Source organism: Nansenia antarctica (genome assembly GCF_963989245.1).
Source record: "Nansenia antarctica genome assembly, chromosome: 3".
NCBI classification, from domain to species: domain Eukaryota; kingdom Metazoa; phylum Chordata; class Actinopteri; order Argentiniformes; family Microstomatidae; genus Nansenia; species Nansenia antarctica.
In genome coordinates, this window is record NC_137688.1 from 30789162 (window position 1) to 30804549 (window position 15388).

Here is a 15388-nt window from a genome sequence, read left to right on the forward strand (position 1 = left end):
TACTCCTTACTGCCACTGTTCACTCTTGTTTTACCAAACCCCAACACCATATAAGGCAACAATGCCAGAGACAGGACTCAGCTCGACACATATATGGGCATATTCCACCTGCAGAATCATCCATGTTTTCAGCTCACTTTTTACAGTTTGTCTCTTCAAGTTGTTTTACTGTGTGCGTTTGTGTTTGTGTGTGTATGTGTGCGTGTGTGTGAATATCCAGGTAGACAGCAGACAGTAGTTGTAGCACCCAGAGGTATCTGCTGTTCAAAGTTTGTTGTCTGGTGTTCATTCCTGCGTAGCGTCTGTCTCTGTGTTTGGCACATATGGGAAATGTGGGGTTGTTTGTGTGTGTGTTTTTTGTGAGCTTCACACACACACACACACACACACACACACACAGTCTGTAGACAATAGGTCTCTCCGCCATCTTTAGTTATCCCAGGTTATTCCCCATCTGTTAACAGAACAACAGGAACAACAGTCAGAGGAACAGGATCTGACTCTCCCCCCTTCCTCCCTCTCTCCCCCCCTCCATCCCACTGCACCTATCCTCTCTCCCCCCTTCCTCCCTCTCTCCTTCATCCACCATCCCTCTGCACCTATCCTCTCTCCCCCTTCCTCCCTCTCTCCCTCACCCCCTCAGGGAGGCAACCATTCCTCTGCACCGATCCTCTCTTCCCCCTTCCTTCCCCCATGGCTGTCTCACAGAGACAGACACAGTATCGTAGCTCTTGGTAATCTGGTCTAGGGCTAGTGAACCATTATAGTTTTACTTAATTTCAATCACCACATGTTCTCCCCTCTGTATAATTAGTGACTTCCTTTGAGCAACTCTACAGCCCCTATGGCATCATATCCACACAATGAAAACCATCTGAGTCATTCTGTGTGGTATGTAAAATGCTCTCATTAACATTTATTGTTTTCCATTGTTGCAAATTTGTATAAAACTATCTGTAAACATGATTTAGAAATAGTTCTGTGTCAACATACTGAAATAGCAGCATCAAATATCTTTCACATTAACAGCAATATATATATATATTTTAATGCACTATGAAATTAACCATAAAATTCACATGGAATTTAAATGTCTCTTTGACGTGTATCTATGACCTTATCTTCTAGCGTTAACCAGCCCAGATGTGTGTTTACTTCTCCCTACGCTCCCCCTCTCCTCCTTCCTCTCCCCCTGTCATGCGGCCCTCCTGGCTGCGGCATAGTACCTCAAAGCGGCTGTACACCTTCTTCTCCTTCCTCATGCTCTCGATCCTCTTCAGCAGCCCGTCCCTCTCCTGAGGGTTGGACTGGGGTCGGGCGAACAGCCCCTTCCTCTTCAGCGACAGCTGCCTCTCCAGCCCTCCGGACCCCTTCTCCTCCCCGGCTTCGCTGCCCTTCTCCCCCCCGGTCTCCTCCCTCTCCAGCCTGTTCTTCTGGCTGTTGGCTGAGATCTGCTCCAGGATTACTTTAGTGTCGTCTCTCAGATTGCTGTTGAAAAGTACCGAGCTGCTGGAGGCCTGGTAGCGTGACGGACCCACCTTGACCCCGGCCGAGGCCTTGTGATTGGCTGTTGAGGAGCCGGCGGAGTCCTCAGAAATCTCCGGCACGGTGCTCATGGTCTTGTCGTCACCGCTGGCAGACGCCGAGCTGGCACTTTTCTTATCCTTGGGCCCCAGGAAGCCCTTCAGCTTCTGCGTCTGCTTCTTGAGGAAGTCGAGGGGCTTGGACTCCGCTTTTGCCTCCCCCCCGCCCCCCAACTGGTTGAGGGAGGAGTTCGAACCCAGGCTCTTGGGCTCGCCCCGGGTCATGCTGGACGAGCTCAGGGAGCGCAACTTCCTCTGTTCGCTCTTCTCCGCGTCCGTGGCGTCTGTGGCCAGGATCTCCTCACCGCAGGAGACGGTACGCGAGTTGCTGGAGCTCTTGAAGGATTTCAGCGAGGAGTCCCTCTTGAAGAACTTGGGAGAGGGGAACGGCTTCAGGGATTTAGTAGACTCCTTTGGGGGGGATGGGGCTGGGGCTCGAGCTGGGGCTGAGGATGGGGCTGGGGACGGCGCCGGGGCCAGGGACGGAGCCAGGGCAGGGGCTGGGACTCGAGCTGGGGCTGGGGCTGGGGCTGGGGCTGGGGCTGGGGCTAGGAATCGGGATGGGGTTGGGGTTGGGGCTGGGGCTAGGAATCGGGATGGGGTTGGGGCTAGGGCCGGGGCTAGGGCCGGGGCTAGGACCGGGGTTGGGGTTGGGGCTGGGGTTGGGGTTGGGTTGGGCTCTGAGGGCTTGGGCTGGATTATGGAAGGTCTGGTTTCGATCACGGGCGGTTTGCTGGAGGTAACTGAATGTCTGCTTATGAGCCCAGTTAATGTTGACGACGTGCCCTCTGGTTTCTTAGGGGCGGGGTCTGGTGGGATGACAGACAGACAGGGGTCTTTGGGGACAGATGGGGTGGTGCTTGGAGAGGGTGTGACCGAGAGGTCTGGTTTCTTCTGGGCAGGCTCCGGGGCTCTAGAGTAGAGAGTAGACTCTGCCTCTATCTTGGACAACTTCCTCTTGGCGGCCAGTTCTTTGAAGTACTGCAGGCGGCTCGCCGGGTCGTTCATATTCAGGGGTTGGGCTTCTGGGGTCACTTTAGGTTTCTCCTCCTCGGCTAGGGGGTTCTTAGGAGCCTCTGCTTTTAGGGGCTCCTCTTTTGGCTTACTCTCCTCTTTCAGCCTCGCCGCTGCCTTTTCCTCCTCTTTCTCCTTCTCTTTCTCCTTCTCCTTCTCCTTCTCTTTCTCTTTCTCCTCCGCCTTCTTCCTCCACTCGAAGGGGTCCCGGGTCATGGACCTCCTCTTCTCCAGGATCTGAGTCACGATGGAGGAGGTGCGGAGCGGGTCAAGGTCCTCGTCCTCCTCTGTGGCGGTCTTGAGGCCCAGGCCTCCGCTGTGCGTTTCCACCTTGGAGGAGGAGAAGATGAGGGAGGAGCGCAGGCGGGAGGTCCGCTGCAGGAGGGGGTTGACCCGCATACGGAACGAGTCGTGTTTGGAGAGGCTGTCCCCCAAGTCCACCCCCACCTCCCTCTCCCTCTCTTTGGAGGTGTCCGTGCCTGACAGATCTCTGGTTGTCGTCTTTGGGCCAGATTCCTTATAATCAGGCAGGACGGGCTTACCATAGCGCGGCCTGTGGTCCGGCCTGGGAGCGTTAAGAGGCTCCTCAAAAGCGTCTGGGCCCGTGGGCTGAGGCAGCCCCTCCTCTCCTCCGTCTTCATAGGTACTCAGGTAGGAGTTGATCCTCCAGCTCCTCATGCCCTGCTTCACACTGGGGTCCTCATCCTTGTCCGGCTGGTCCTCAGGCACCATGAACCCTGGTTTCTCTGGAGGGTGGGGATGTGTAGGGGAGCTCAGGCAGGCGTAAGCCTGGCCCACGGTGGGCCTCTTATGAGTAGAACCTCCTCCGTACTTGCCCCCTGCTGGAGGTGGAATGTGTCCTGGGTCGTCCCTCAGGTCCGCGGAGGAGAGGTAGTCTCGGCCATAGCTGCCTGGAGGAGTAGGGACCTCCAGCTCGGGGGGGTAGCCAGGGTCAGAGTACTGGTCCAGGGCGAGGTGTGGAGGGACCTGGCCTCGGTTCCGGTCCCGCTGTCTATAACCTGATCCAGGGCCGTCACTCTGGAAGTAGTGGCTGGACTGGCTCTGTTCCCTGGAAGGAGGAGAATAAGTATAACAATGTATAATGTAGCCATATTTTCATTCTCTCTCATTCATATCCATAACCAATGTACTATCCATTTCATTCTATCCATATTCACATTCATAAAAACATCATATTCCGTTCCAATGAGCCCTTCCTCTGATTTCCTGCCTCCACCAGCCTCCCCTGGTACACATTCATTTAAACATCACACATCATGATAGACAGGGACAAGCTACAACGCCCATAAACCAGTGGTGGCTGACCTGTGGTAGTGTTGCTCCATCTCTTCCACGTTGTTCATGACTCTGTGCTTCATGTACTGTCTGGAGGAGGAGTAGCTCTCCTGGGTTCCTTCGGCGTAGCTGTGCCTCTTGTAGGCGTTGGAGCTCATCTCCATCTGCCTGGACACCATGGAGCGCCCCTGGTCCAGGAACGACTGCTGCCGGAACTGCTGCAACGACGCAAACCTCCCCAGCGACGTCATCCCCAGCCCGGCCGCCGGCTCCATGGTGTGGCGGTACGGGTCCTCCCGCCGGAACTGGTAGGCCGAGTTCCGATCGGAATCTCCCGGGAAAGGATAGGCTGCGGGGAGCTCCGGCTGGCGCAGGAAACCCCGGGGGTTCCGCATGGACTGGGTCCTCTTCATCCCGTACTGGCCGTAGTAACTGCTGGTGCTGCTGGTGTCGGAGCCCTGGTGTGGCACGAGGGCGTTGTCGATAGTGAGGGGCTGCGATTGGGCGAAGAGGATGCGGAACTCCTCGTCGAAGGTGGTGACGAGCTCGCCCAGGAAGAGGTGGGCGATGCAGCGGTGAAGCTTCTCGTACGACCACGTGAAGCTACAGGAGAAAGAGGTGAGAAATGCGGGAGAGGGAGAGAAGAGGAGAAGGAGAAGAGGTGTAACATTATTGAGGTGGTCATACACACAGTGAAACAACTGGGCTTACAGGAGGGTGAAAATACAGGACGGGATAGGGATACAGGTGAGGTCTTTTCTATCATGTTGTGTTTCTATGCTTACCTGTAGTTGCCACAGAGCACAGCCCTGCAGTCAGTCAATAGGAAGCGGTCTTTCACCTGTCCTTTAAAGGACTTCCCTGTCCGACAGAAATATGTAACACCTGCCACTGTCCGCACGCGCATCATCTGCAAAATACACACACAGGCACACACGCAGGCACACACGCAGGCACACACACAGGCACACACACAGGCACACGCAGGCACACACGCAGGCACACACGCAGGCACACACACACACACACAGGCACACACGCAGGCACACACACAGAGAGCGAAAGATGACAAAGAGAGGGAGTTAAAGTCATGTTAATGTATGAATGGCAAAGACTGGGAGTTCATCTCTTAATGAACAGTGTTTCATTTCCAGAGAGAATCAAACTGGTCTGGTTGCTCTGGTGACATTTAAACAGGTTTGGGTTCAGCCAGACACCATTTCATTCAGCTAAATAAGGTTGCCATTATTGGAAGAGACAAGACTTGCCATCCACCATAAACATCCCATCCCGACACAGGTTGCTTTGGAGTCACTTTCAGGACAACGTCATTGAGCCATGAACTGATATATGATCCAAGGAGGCAATGCTAGCCAGAGGCTGCTGAAACAGAAAAATGGTCTACATGGCCTGGGGTGGTCCAGTGGTCTACAGTGCACACACATGCCCGTGTCGGCATGGTTTCGAGCCGACCCATGCCGTGCTGACATGCCCTCTCCTTACTTCTCCCTAACTTAACAACAACCTTGAATGACGCACTCCTCATTCCTTACCATGCGTAGCAATGAGCCCTACCTTCGATTTCTCCTTCCTCCACCAGCCTCCCCTGACCTCAACTCACCCTAGGTGGGTCTTAGCTCAATAGAATAGCTATCGGCTCCGAATGAGATTTTTCCAGGGAGAACAATGAGACTTACTTGGACCAAGTCCAGGTTGATCTTGCAGCTGGTCACCATGGAGACGAAGTGATGTGCATCAAGCTCGTCCAATAGGATGTAGACGGGGACGTGACGTGCTGCAGCGTCCAGGAGGTCAGCGAAGATGTCCACGTCCGTAAACATGTCCATCACCACGGCGATGACCTGGAGGGAAGGAGCAAACATACAGTAGGCCAATCAGGGACAAAGAAATAACACATCAGCCAATCAGTGATGATCCACCTGAACAAATTGCATATGTATGTACATTTGATTGATCGATGTTTGTAAGCAGGGCTCCTCTCAAACAAAGACCTCGGTCTCAGTAGGACCCCCTAAATAAATAAAGGTTTAATAATCATGTCTGACAGACATACTGTACATTCACAGAATAGCTCTAGTTTATATATTCTACCTATAGATGGAACGTGCATCATCAATAAGTCAAACACAACAAACAGACAAACCACAAATAATTGCAACAGCAGCTAAATGTGCAGTATATCAGTACACGATGTACATTGTGAGATAGTATTCTGCCCACTAATCACCGTTCAGTCTTTACATAAGCGTTTGACAGATTAGCTTCAGAGGCTGTTTCTCACACTAGCTGTCTGCAGGTTCAGACAGACATACACATACCAAGTACAAGGACACACACGTACAAACACACACGTACACACACACACACACACACACACACACACGGGAAGGACAGTCAGCTATCAAGTTGTGCTGCTAGCCACAATAACAGGTTTGGCCACTCCTGTGACATTTAGGGTTAGGGACTGAGCCGTAATCGGGGTTTTTTAGGAGGTTGAGCTGAGTCCACGTCATTCATCTTCAGGTGGGGGTGGAAGTGGAGCGGGCAGAGGTAGACTTCACTATGGGATAACTTCAACCCTGGAATCATTTTCTACATTGTAACTACTCTTATCTAAAACGCTGTCACTCAGTCTGGTACAGTAGATAACATTGATTCGAGAGGAGCAAAACAGATCCAGGGGTGGCAATGTTCTCTGTTGTTATCAAGAGTGTAGGTCAGGGGAGGCTGGTAGAGGCGGCAATTGGGAGGACAGGCTCATTGTAATGCTTGGAATGCATTCACTCATGGTGTCTGCCTCGACCTTGATCTACCCACCCCTAACACACTCACTCACTCACTCACTCACACACACACACACACACACACACAATCACATAATCACATGCTAAGTTACTCTGTATCTCTATTCGGAGATGGTAGAGAACAGGTGGAGGGTGTCACTGGGAGTCCACCCCCTCACCTGTTCAGGTGTGTGAACACCTTACACCCTCCCCACCACCCCCGCCCACCATGTAAAATGTCAATGTGTTGAGTTAAGCCAACCATACCATCTCTCATACCATAAGTCTCGTACCATCTATCCAATGTACATTGTTTTCATGTCTCTAGGAACACGGTGCAGAGATCTAGCCTATGATATTTTGCAACATTTAATCAAATGGTAGCTCCGCCCAAACAAGGTATTTGACATCAGTTGACATTTCAAACGGGTTTCCCCCCCTGTGTAGCTACTTTCTGCAAAGGATTTCCTCAAGCTTTCCTAACTAGGCTAAACGTACAGTAGCTAAATAAATAGACATTGTTGCAGCAACTTCCTTTTGTGACAGTAGTTCTCATCAACTGCACCTCAGCTACAGTCAGGTATGTGGAAGATCCTGACAAGTTATAACAAGGACAGGTAGCCTAGAACTATTCAAGGGCAAGTAGCCTAAAACTATTCAAGGGCAGGTAACCCATAATTAGTCCAGTGTTTCCCATACATAGACGAGACTGTGGCAGGCCGCCATAGTCTAATTTGTCCCGCAACAGTCTCATAACGAACCAAAAGTATTTTTTGTGCTGTTTCTTTAGCCAGAGGGTTAGCCGGAGCTAACCCTAACCTAACCCCTGCCCCCATCATCGGAATATTTTTTATGGACTTTTAAAATAAATGTTTCTTAAATACGTGGTCCACCTGCCACAGTCTCACAAGTTCCTGTGGGAAACACTGTAGTCTCTACAGGACCCTCTCTGCTGCACTCACATGCTGAGCCCCCCTGATGAGCCTCCTGGCCCGCTCCTTGATGCTGGGCGTGTCAGGGTCAGAGGGGTTCACCAGCATGGTGACCTCCGTAGGCCCGTGGAAGCTGTGCTGCTGTAGCGGCCATCCTAAGTCCAGCCCCGGGGCCGCCGTGTCGGAGTGCATGGGCCAGTATGTGTCTGATGAGCTGTCCTCCTCCGGATGGTAGGGGAGCTCCGGGACGGCCGAAGCCTGGTTGGGCGTCTTGGTCGTGGACTTGATGTGCTCGATCTCCGGCTGGGAGAGGAAGTCGACCACCTCTGCCTTCTGGATGAACTCATAGTAGCCCTGAAGGGAGAAGGCATAGGTAGGTTAACACACAGACACACACACTCACACTCACATACACAAACACCTCTCTCTCTCTCTCTGTCACACACACACACACACACACACAAACACTGTTATACCTGTAGGTCGTCCTCCACTAGAGCGTCGATGGCAAGGCGATACTCCTCGCGGTAGTGGGGGGGCAGGTAGTTGGGGTCCAGGGGGTTGTCCCCTACCGAAGAGCTCTGGGAGCGATGGGCCATGATGGGAGGGGGGGTCAGGGGTCAGGGGTGATGGGTGATGGGTGCTCAGACCTGTGGAAGAGACAGTAGGGGACATGAGATAAGTTTGTACGACACAGACAACTGTTGTTTCAACCTTTATTTCTCCAGGTTATTGGATACACCATCCACACACGGCGAGCCAGCCATGCATGGAACGGAAAGAGGAATAGTATCAAACACACGCATGTTTAATTTCTACCTCCAATCAGCCTCCCCAGACACACATAACAAACACTGATACTGTGAAGAGCCCAGAGGGAAGGGGGGAAGAGAGAGAGGGAGAGAGAAAGTACTGATACTGTGTGTGAAGAGCCTAGAGGGGTGGGGGGGGGGGAGAAAGAGAAAGTACTGATACTGTGTGTGAAGAGCCCAGAGGGGTGGGGGGGGGGGAGAAAGAGAAAGTACTGATACTGTGTGTGAAGAGCCTAGAGGGAAGGGGGGAAGAGAGAGAGGGAGAGAGAAAGTACTGATACTGTGTGTGAAGAGTAGGGGTGGGCATCAATGATCGACGATCGATAATTGATCGATAAGGATCTTGGTCGATCACAACATATTTTGCTCGATAATCGTTAATATATATTTTATTTTCTTTTCTTTTTTATAATAATAATAATGGAAATTAGTTTGTCCACATGTCACCAGATTGCGTTCGTCTCTCACCCCTGAACATGTTAACATGATCATCTTTCTGAACAAGAACCAGTAGGCCTACCGCCTACAGTCTCTCGCTGGAGTTTAAATTTAAGTTAAGCTGGACGCTCTTAAGGACACTAACGTTTTCAGTCATCCTCCTATTTGTGAGTAACTGTTTTTTTTACTGCTCCTATGGTGAGTTACTTATTTTCTATATTTTTATTTATAACGTAAAATGTGTTTTTAAGTTAAACAATTTAAGCTACTCACTGCCTTGTTTAAGAGGATTGTTATCTGACTGTAGTGTCTAGTTTGAATGTGAATGAATGAAATAAAGTTTTTTCCCCAATGAAAAAAAAGCTTATCGATTGATCGTTAATTCTTGCGATTATGGAAAAAGAAATTTTGATCGTTTGCCCAGCCCGAGTGAAGAGCCTAGAGGGGTGGGGGGGGGGGAGAGAAAGAGAAAGTATTGATACTGTGAAGAGCCCAGCGGGAAGGGGGGGAGGGAGAGAGAGAGAAAGTGAGGGATACAGGCAGGTAAACACACTGTCCATTGTTACATAATCCACCTATTGTTGTTCTGTCACAGCCCTGTTGTTAAAACAACGGCACCCTTCAACTTGACATTAGGTGAACACACCTAGACACCTAGTCACCCTGCTCTACAGAATACACCCTGCTTTACACAACTCACCCTGCTTTACACAACTCACCCTGCTTTACACAACTCACCCTGCTTTACACAACTCACCCTGCTTTACACAACTCACTCTGCTTTACACAACTCACTCTGCTTTACACAACTCACTCTGCTCTACACAACTCACTCTGCTCTACACAACTCACCCTGCTTTACACAACTCACCCTGCTTTACACAACTCACTCTGCTCTACAACTCACCCTGCTTTACACAACTCACCCTGCTTTACACAACTCACCCTGCTTTACACAACTCACCCTGCTTTACACAACTCACCCTGCTTTACACAACTCACCCTGCTTTACACAACTCACCCTGCTTTACACAACTCACCCTGCTTTACACAACTCACCCTGCTTTACACAACTCACCCTGCTCTACACAACTCACCCTGCTTTACACAACTCACCCTGCTTTACACAACTCACCCTGCTTTACACAACTCACCCTGCTTTACACAACTCACCCTGCTTTACACAACACACCCTGCTTTACACAACTCACTCTGCTTTACACAACTCACCCTGCTCTACACAACTCACCCTGCTTTACACAACTCACCCTGCTTTACACAACTCACCCTGCTCTACACAACTCACCCTGCTTTACACAACTCACCCTGCTCTACACAACTCACCCTGCTTTACACAACTCACCCTGCTTTACACAACTCACCCTGCTTTACACAACTCACCCTGCTTTACACAACTCACCCTGCTCTACACAACTCACCCTGCTTTACACAACTCACCCTGCTCTACACAACTCACTCTGCTTTACACAACTCACCCTGCTTTACACAACTCACCCTGCTCTACACAACTCACCCTGCTTTACACAACTCACTCTGCTTTACACAACTCACCCTGCTTTACACAACTCACTCTGCTTTACACAACTCACCCTGCTTTACACAACTCACCCTGCTTTACACAACTCACCCTGCTCTACACAACTCACCCTGCTTTACACAACTCACCCTGCTCTACACAACTCACCCTGCTCTACACAACTCACCCTGCTTTACACAACTCACCCTGCTTTACACAACTCACCCTGCTCTACACAACTCACCCTGCTCTACACAACTCACCCTGCTTTACACAACTCACCCTGCTTTACACAACTCACTCTGCTCTACACAACTCACTCTGCTTTACACAACTCACCCTGCTCTACACAACTCACCCTGCTCTACACAACTCACCCTGCTCTACACAACTCACCCTGCTCTACACAACTCACCCTGCTCTACACAACTCACCCTGCTTTACACAACTCACTCTGCTTTACACAACTCACCCTGCTCTACACAACTCACCCTGCTCTACACAACTCACCCTGCTTTACACAACTCACCCTGCTTTACACAACTCACTCTGCTTTACACAACTCACCCTGCTCTACACAACTCACTCTGCTTTACACAACTCACCCTGCTTTACACAACTCACCCTGCTCTACACAACTCACCCTGCTTTACACAACTCACCCTGCTTTACACAACTCACCCTGCTTTACACAACACACCCTGCTTTACACAACTCACTCTGCTTTACACAACTCACCCTGCTTTACACAACTCACCCTGCTTTACACAACACACCCTGCTTTACACAACTCACCCTGCTTTACACAACTCACTCTGCTCTACACAACTCACCCTGCTTTACACAACTCACCCTGCTTTACACAACTCACCCTGCTTTACACAACTCACCCTGCTTTACACAACTCACTCTGCTTTACACAACTCACCCTGCTTTACACAACTCACTCTGCTTTACACAACTCACCCTGCTTTACACAACTCACCCTGCTTTACACAACTCACCCTGCTTTACACAACTCACTCTGCTTTACACAACTCACCCTGCTTTACACAACTCACTCTGCTTTACACAACTCACCCTGCTTTACACAACTCACCCTGCTTTACACAACTCACCCTGCTCTACACAACTCACCCTGCTCTACACAACTCACCCTGCTTTACACAACTCACCCTGCTTTACACAACTCACCCTGCTTTACACAACTCACCCTGCTTTACACAACTCACCCTGCTTTACACAACTCACTCTGCTTTACACAACTCACCCTGCTTTACACAACTCACCCTGCTTTACACAACTCACCCTGCTCTACACAACTCACCCTGCTCTACACAACTCACCCTGCTCTACACAACTCACTCTGCTCTACACAACTCACTCTGCTCTACACAACTCACTCTGCTTTACACAACTCACCCTGCTTTACACAACTCACTCTGCTTTACACAACTCACTCTGCTTTACACAACTCACTCTGCTTTACACAACTCACCCTGCTCTACACAACTCACCCTGCTTTACACAACTCACCCTGCTTTACACAACACACCCTGCTTTACACAACTCACCCTGCTTTACACAACTCACTCTGCTTTACACAACTCACCCTGCTTTACACAACTCACCCTGCTTTACACAACTCACTCTGCTTTACACAACTCACCCTGCTCTACACAACTCACCCTGCTTTACACAACTCACCCTGCTTTACACAACTCACCCTGCTTTACACAACTCACCCTGCTTTACACAACTCACCCTGCTTTACACAACTCACCCTGCTCTACACAACTCACTCTGCTTTACACAACTCACCCTGCTTTACACAACTCACTCTGCTTTACACAACTCACCCTGCTTTACACAACTCACCCTGCTTTACACAACTCACCCTGCTCTACACAACTCACCCTGCTTTACACAACTCACCCTGCTCTACACAACTCACTCTGCTTTACACAACTCACCCTGCTTTACACAACTCACTCTGCTTTACACAACTCACCCTGCTTTACACAACTCACCCTGCTTTACACAACTCACCCTGCTTTACACAACTCACCCTGCTCTACACAACTCACCCTGCTTTACACAACTCACCCTGCTTTACACAACTCACCCTGCTCTACACAACTCACTCTGCTTTACACAACTCACCCTGCTTTACACAACTCACCCTGCTCTACACAACTCACCCTGCTTTACACCAGCACCTACACAACACCACATGCTAATGTTAGCCTGATGCACCGACACAAACAACAACTACACACCCGACACACACACACCTAAGAAAACTACACACCACAACATGCTGTCCTGCACCACGCGGTCATGTGTTGAAGCTGTAGGCTACATCATAACTAACCCTCTTCTGTTAACAGGATAGTTCACTCTAAAATCTACCCTAAACTGGAATAGATATTTAATGGTACTTAAGACTTTAATGCATCGTCATTCATTATGGCTGGACTGACTCAGGGCAAAGCAGATCCAACGGTATTTAGCATGGAAATGCAACTATTATATAAACCCCCTATAAATACCAACAGAAGAATATTGCAGGGGATTTTGGCAAAAACATTTGGGCCGCTACCCACACGTTTAGCTGTGTTACTCATTCCACGAATGCATGATCCTTACAAGTTGTACCTCGTTGTAAAGGTGACTAATCAGGCTTTCCAACGATATAAAATACAATACCAATTGGTATTAAAGGGGGGGATTAATCAACCAAAATAACGTTTCCGAGCTTTTTTTGAGGGGTTTATATAGTTATATTAACAATGACTAATGATTGCAGTTCGAACTATCTTGGGATTAACATGCAAACAGAGAGAGAGAGAGAAAGCAGATGGTAGAGAGAGAGAGAGAGAGAGATGGACAGCAGAAGACGGACAGAGAGAGCAAGAAAGCAAAAGAAAGACAGAGCGAGAGAGCTGTATAGACAGGTTCTCTCATATTTCTGTTGAGTAAACATGTTATAGGGTGTGTTGAGCTACAGGTATGCACTTACTGTTTGGAGTCCAATTATTGCACCAGAATTTAGACATAATAACTTGAACTATTTGCTAAAGGTTATTACGGTTTCATTTTATGCAATTTTGGGCGTTTAGCAGACGCCTTATTCCAAAGCAACTTATAATCAATACATTTGACTAAGTACGTGAATCATCTATCCACCGGTCATAGCAGGAAGAAGTAATCTATGCTCAGGCCTGGAGCTATTGGCAGTCGTAGAGCTAGAAGAAGGAAGATTTTTAAAATTTGTTTTATTTGAATTAATATGGGTATGCCATTGCATAACTCACAGATGTGTAAGTGACAGCAGCTCTGTAGGTGTAACAATAGCCCTATAAAGAGTAGAATAGACCTTTGACATTATGACACTATTTCTTTGCCTCTAGACATGGATTTAAGATGTGAAGGTGAAGGTTAGAGTTTGTAGTAGGGCAAACTTAGCATAGATATGTGCCTAAGGGTGAGTGTGCTCTTAACAGTGAGTGTGAATGACAGGGCCGGGCGTGGCAGAGAGGGAGAGAGGGGGGGGGGGGGGGTCAGGGTAGAGCTGGGGTTCATTCAGTGCAGGCATTCTAAACAGAGACGGTTTTAAACATGAAATAGAATTGAGCGCTCTTGTTTTATATAAATAATTTCAAGCAGTAACGTTTACCTTGTTTGGTGTCCACTATATGAAGCCAACCCTGGCTTGATGCTCATTGGTTCAGATCAACCAATTGTTATATGATGTAATGTAAAAAAAAGTATGTATGAGTATGAGACCCAGAGATGTACCGTTTTACTGTAAGTCGTGTGTGTTGACTATGTGTTGACTTTGAGCTGCAAAGGCATACTGGGCCTGCTCTGAACATATGGGAACTATACAGGATGTATTTTCCTGTTTGTAGGCATCACCATGGAAACCTGAGGTCTGCTGCCTCACCATGGAAACCTGTGGTCTGTGACTGACTATGGTTGAGTGGCAGCACAGGCAGAACAGGCAGACTGACTGAGATGGGGGTAAGTGAGTGTGTGTGTGTGTGTGTGTGTGTGTGTGTGTGTGTGTGTGTGTGTGTGTGTGTGTGTGTGTGTGTGTGTGTGTGTGTGTGTGTTTACAGGTACTTCAAGATAGGCTGGTGGTGGTAGAAATCGGAGGATGTCTCATTGTAATGCATGGAATGGTATCCTTCGTGTTGTACATGTGTGCGCCTGTGTGTGTGTGGGTGGTTGAATAGGTGTTTTGTACAGTGTGTATGATGACTATTACCTGCCTGATGATGACGATGCTTGTGATATGATGACAAACCTCAGCGCTCAGTAACTATGCCAACCAGCCCCACCCCTGGATCAAAGGCAGGATGCAGTTGACTGAAAAGTACTGAGTCACCAGCTAGCCTAGCCTTAGCCTAGCCTACAGCTAGCCTGCCATATCCTGATTCACAAGCTAGTCTAGCCTATGGCTAACCTGTTACATCCTACGCTGCGTGACTCAACCCAGCAACACCTACCCCAAAAGCTGCTCCAGGAGCGCTGCATTACGGCTCCTGGGGCCTCGTTTATAAAACGCAGGATTGACGTGAAAAGATTACGTAGGTATGAAAGACAGAAAGTTTACGCCCAAAAATATTCTGATTTATAACGAGTTCGTAGGCACGTCCCACGTCGGATTCCCTTTATAAATCACAATCAACTGTGCATGTGAACGAGCGTCTTGTCCCACCCGTTTAACGCCCATAGTTGCCTATAAATGGTCAGTGAAACGGCCCTATTTAATATCAATCCATACTGACTGCATGACGACAATCAAGGCAAATCCCGACAGAAAGGCTACAAAAAAAGATCTGACCCATTGGGGCTTTCACACCGCAAAGGAACCGTTCCGGTTAGAATATGACACACCCACTGACGATGTGACTCACTGTTCTACGTTTTTGTTCCCACTTGAGAACCACTATTTTCGGGTTCC

At 49.2% G+C, this 15388-nt stretch overlaps 1 protein-coding gene across 1 annotated transcript; it reads right to left on the bottom strand.

Moving 5' to 3' along the window:
* Positions 1–433: 433 nt before the first annotated feature.
* On the bottom strand, positions 434–8234 carry fam83hb (family with sequence similarity 83 member Hb; the record flags this gene model as incomplete). The annotated part of the gene is made up of 7 exons (XM_080527161.1): positions 8106–8234; positions 7660–7983; positions 5591–5755; positions 4679–4803; positions 3924–4496; positions 1227–3666; positions 434–454 (listed from the first exon to the last, which is right to left on the bottom strand). The coding sequence occupies exons 1-7, from the start codon at positions 8226–8228 to the stop codon at positions 434–436; spliced, it is 3771 nt and encodes a 1256-aa protein (XP_080383287.1). The 5' UTR covers positions 8229–8234.
* Between the last annotated feature and the right edge of the window lie 7154 nt (positions 8235–15388).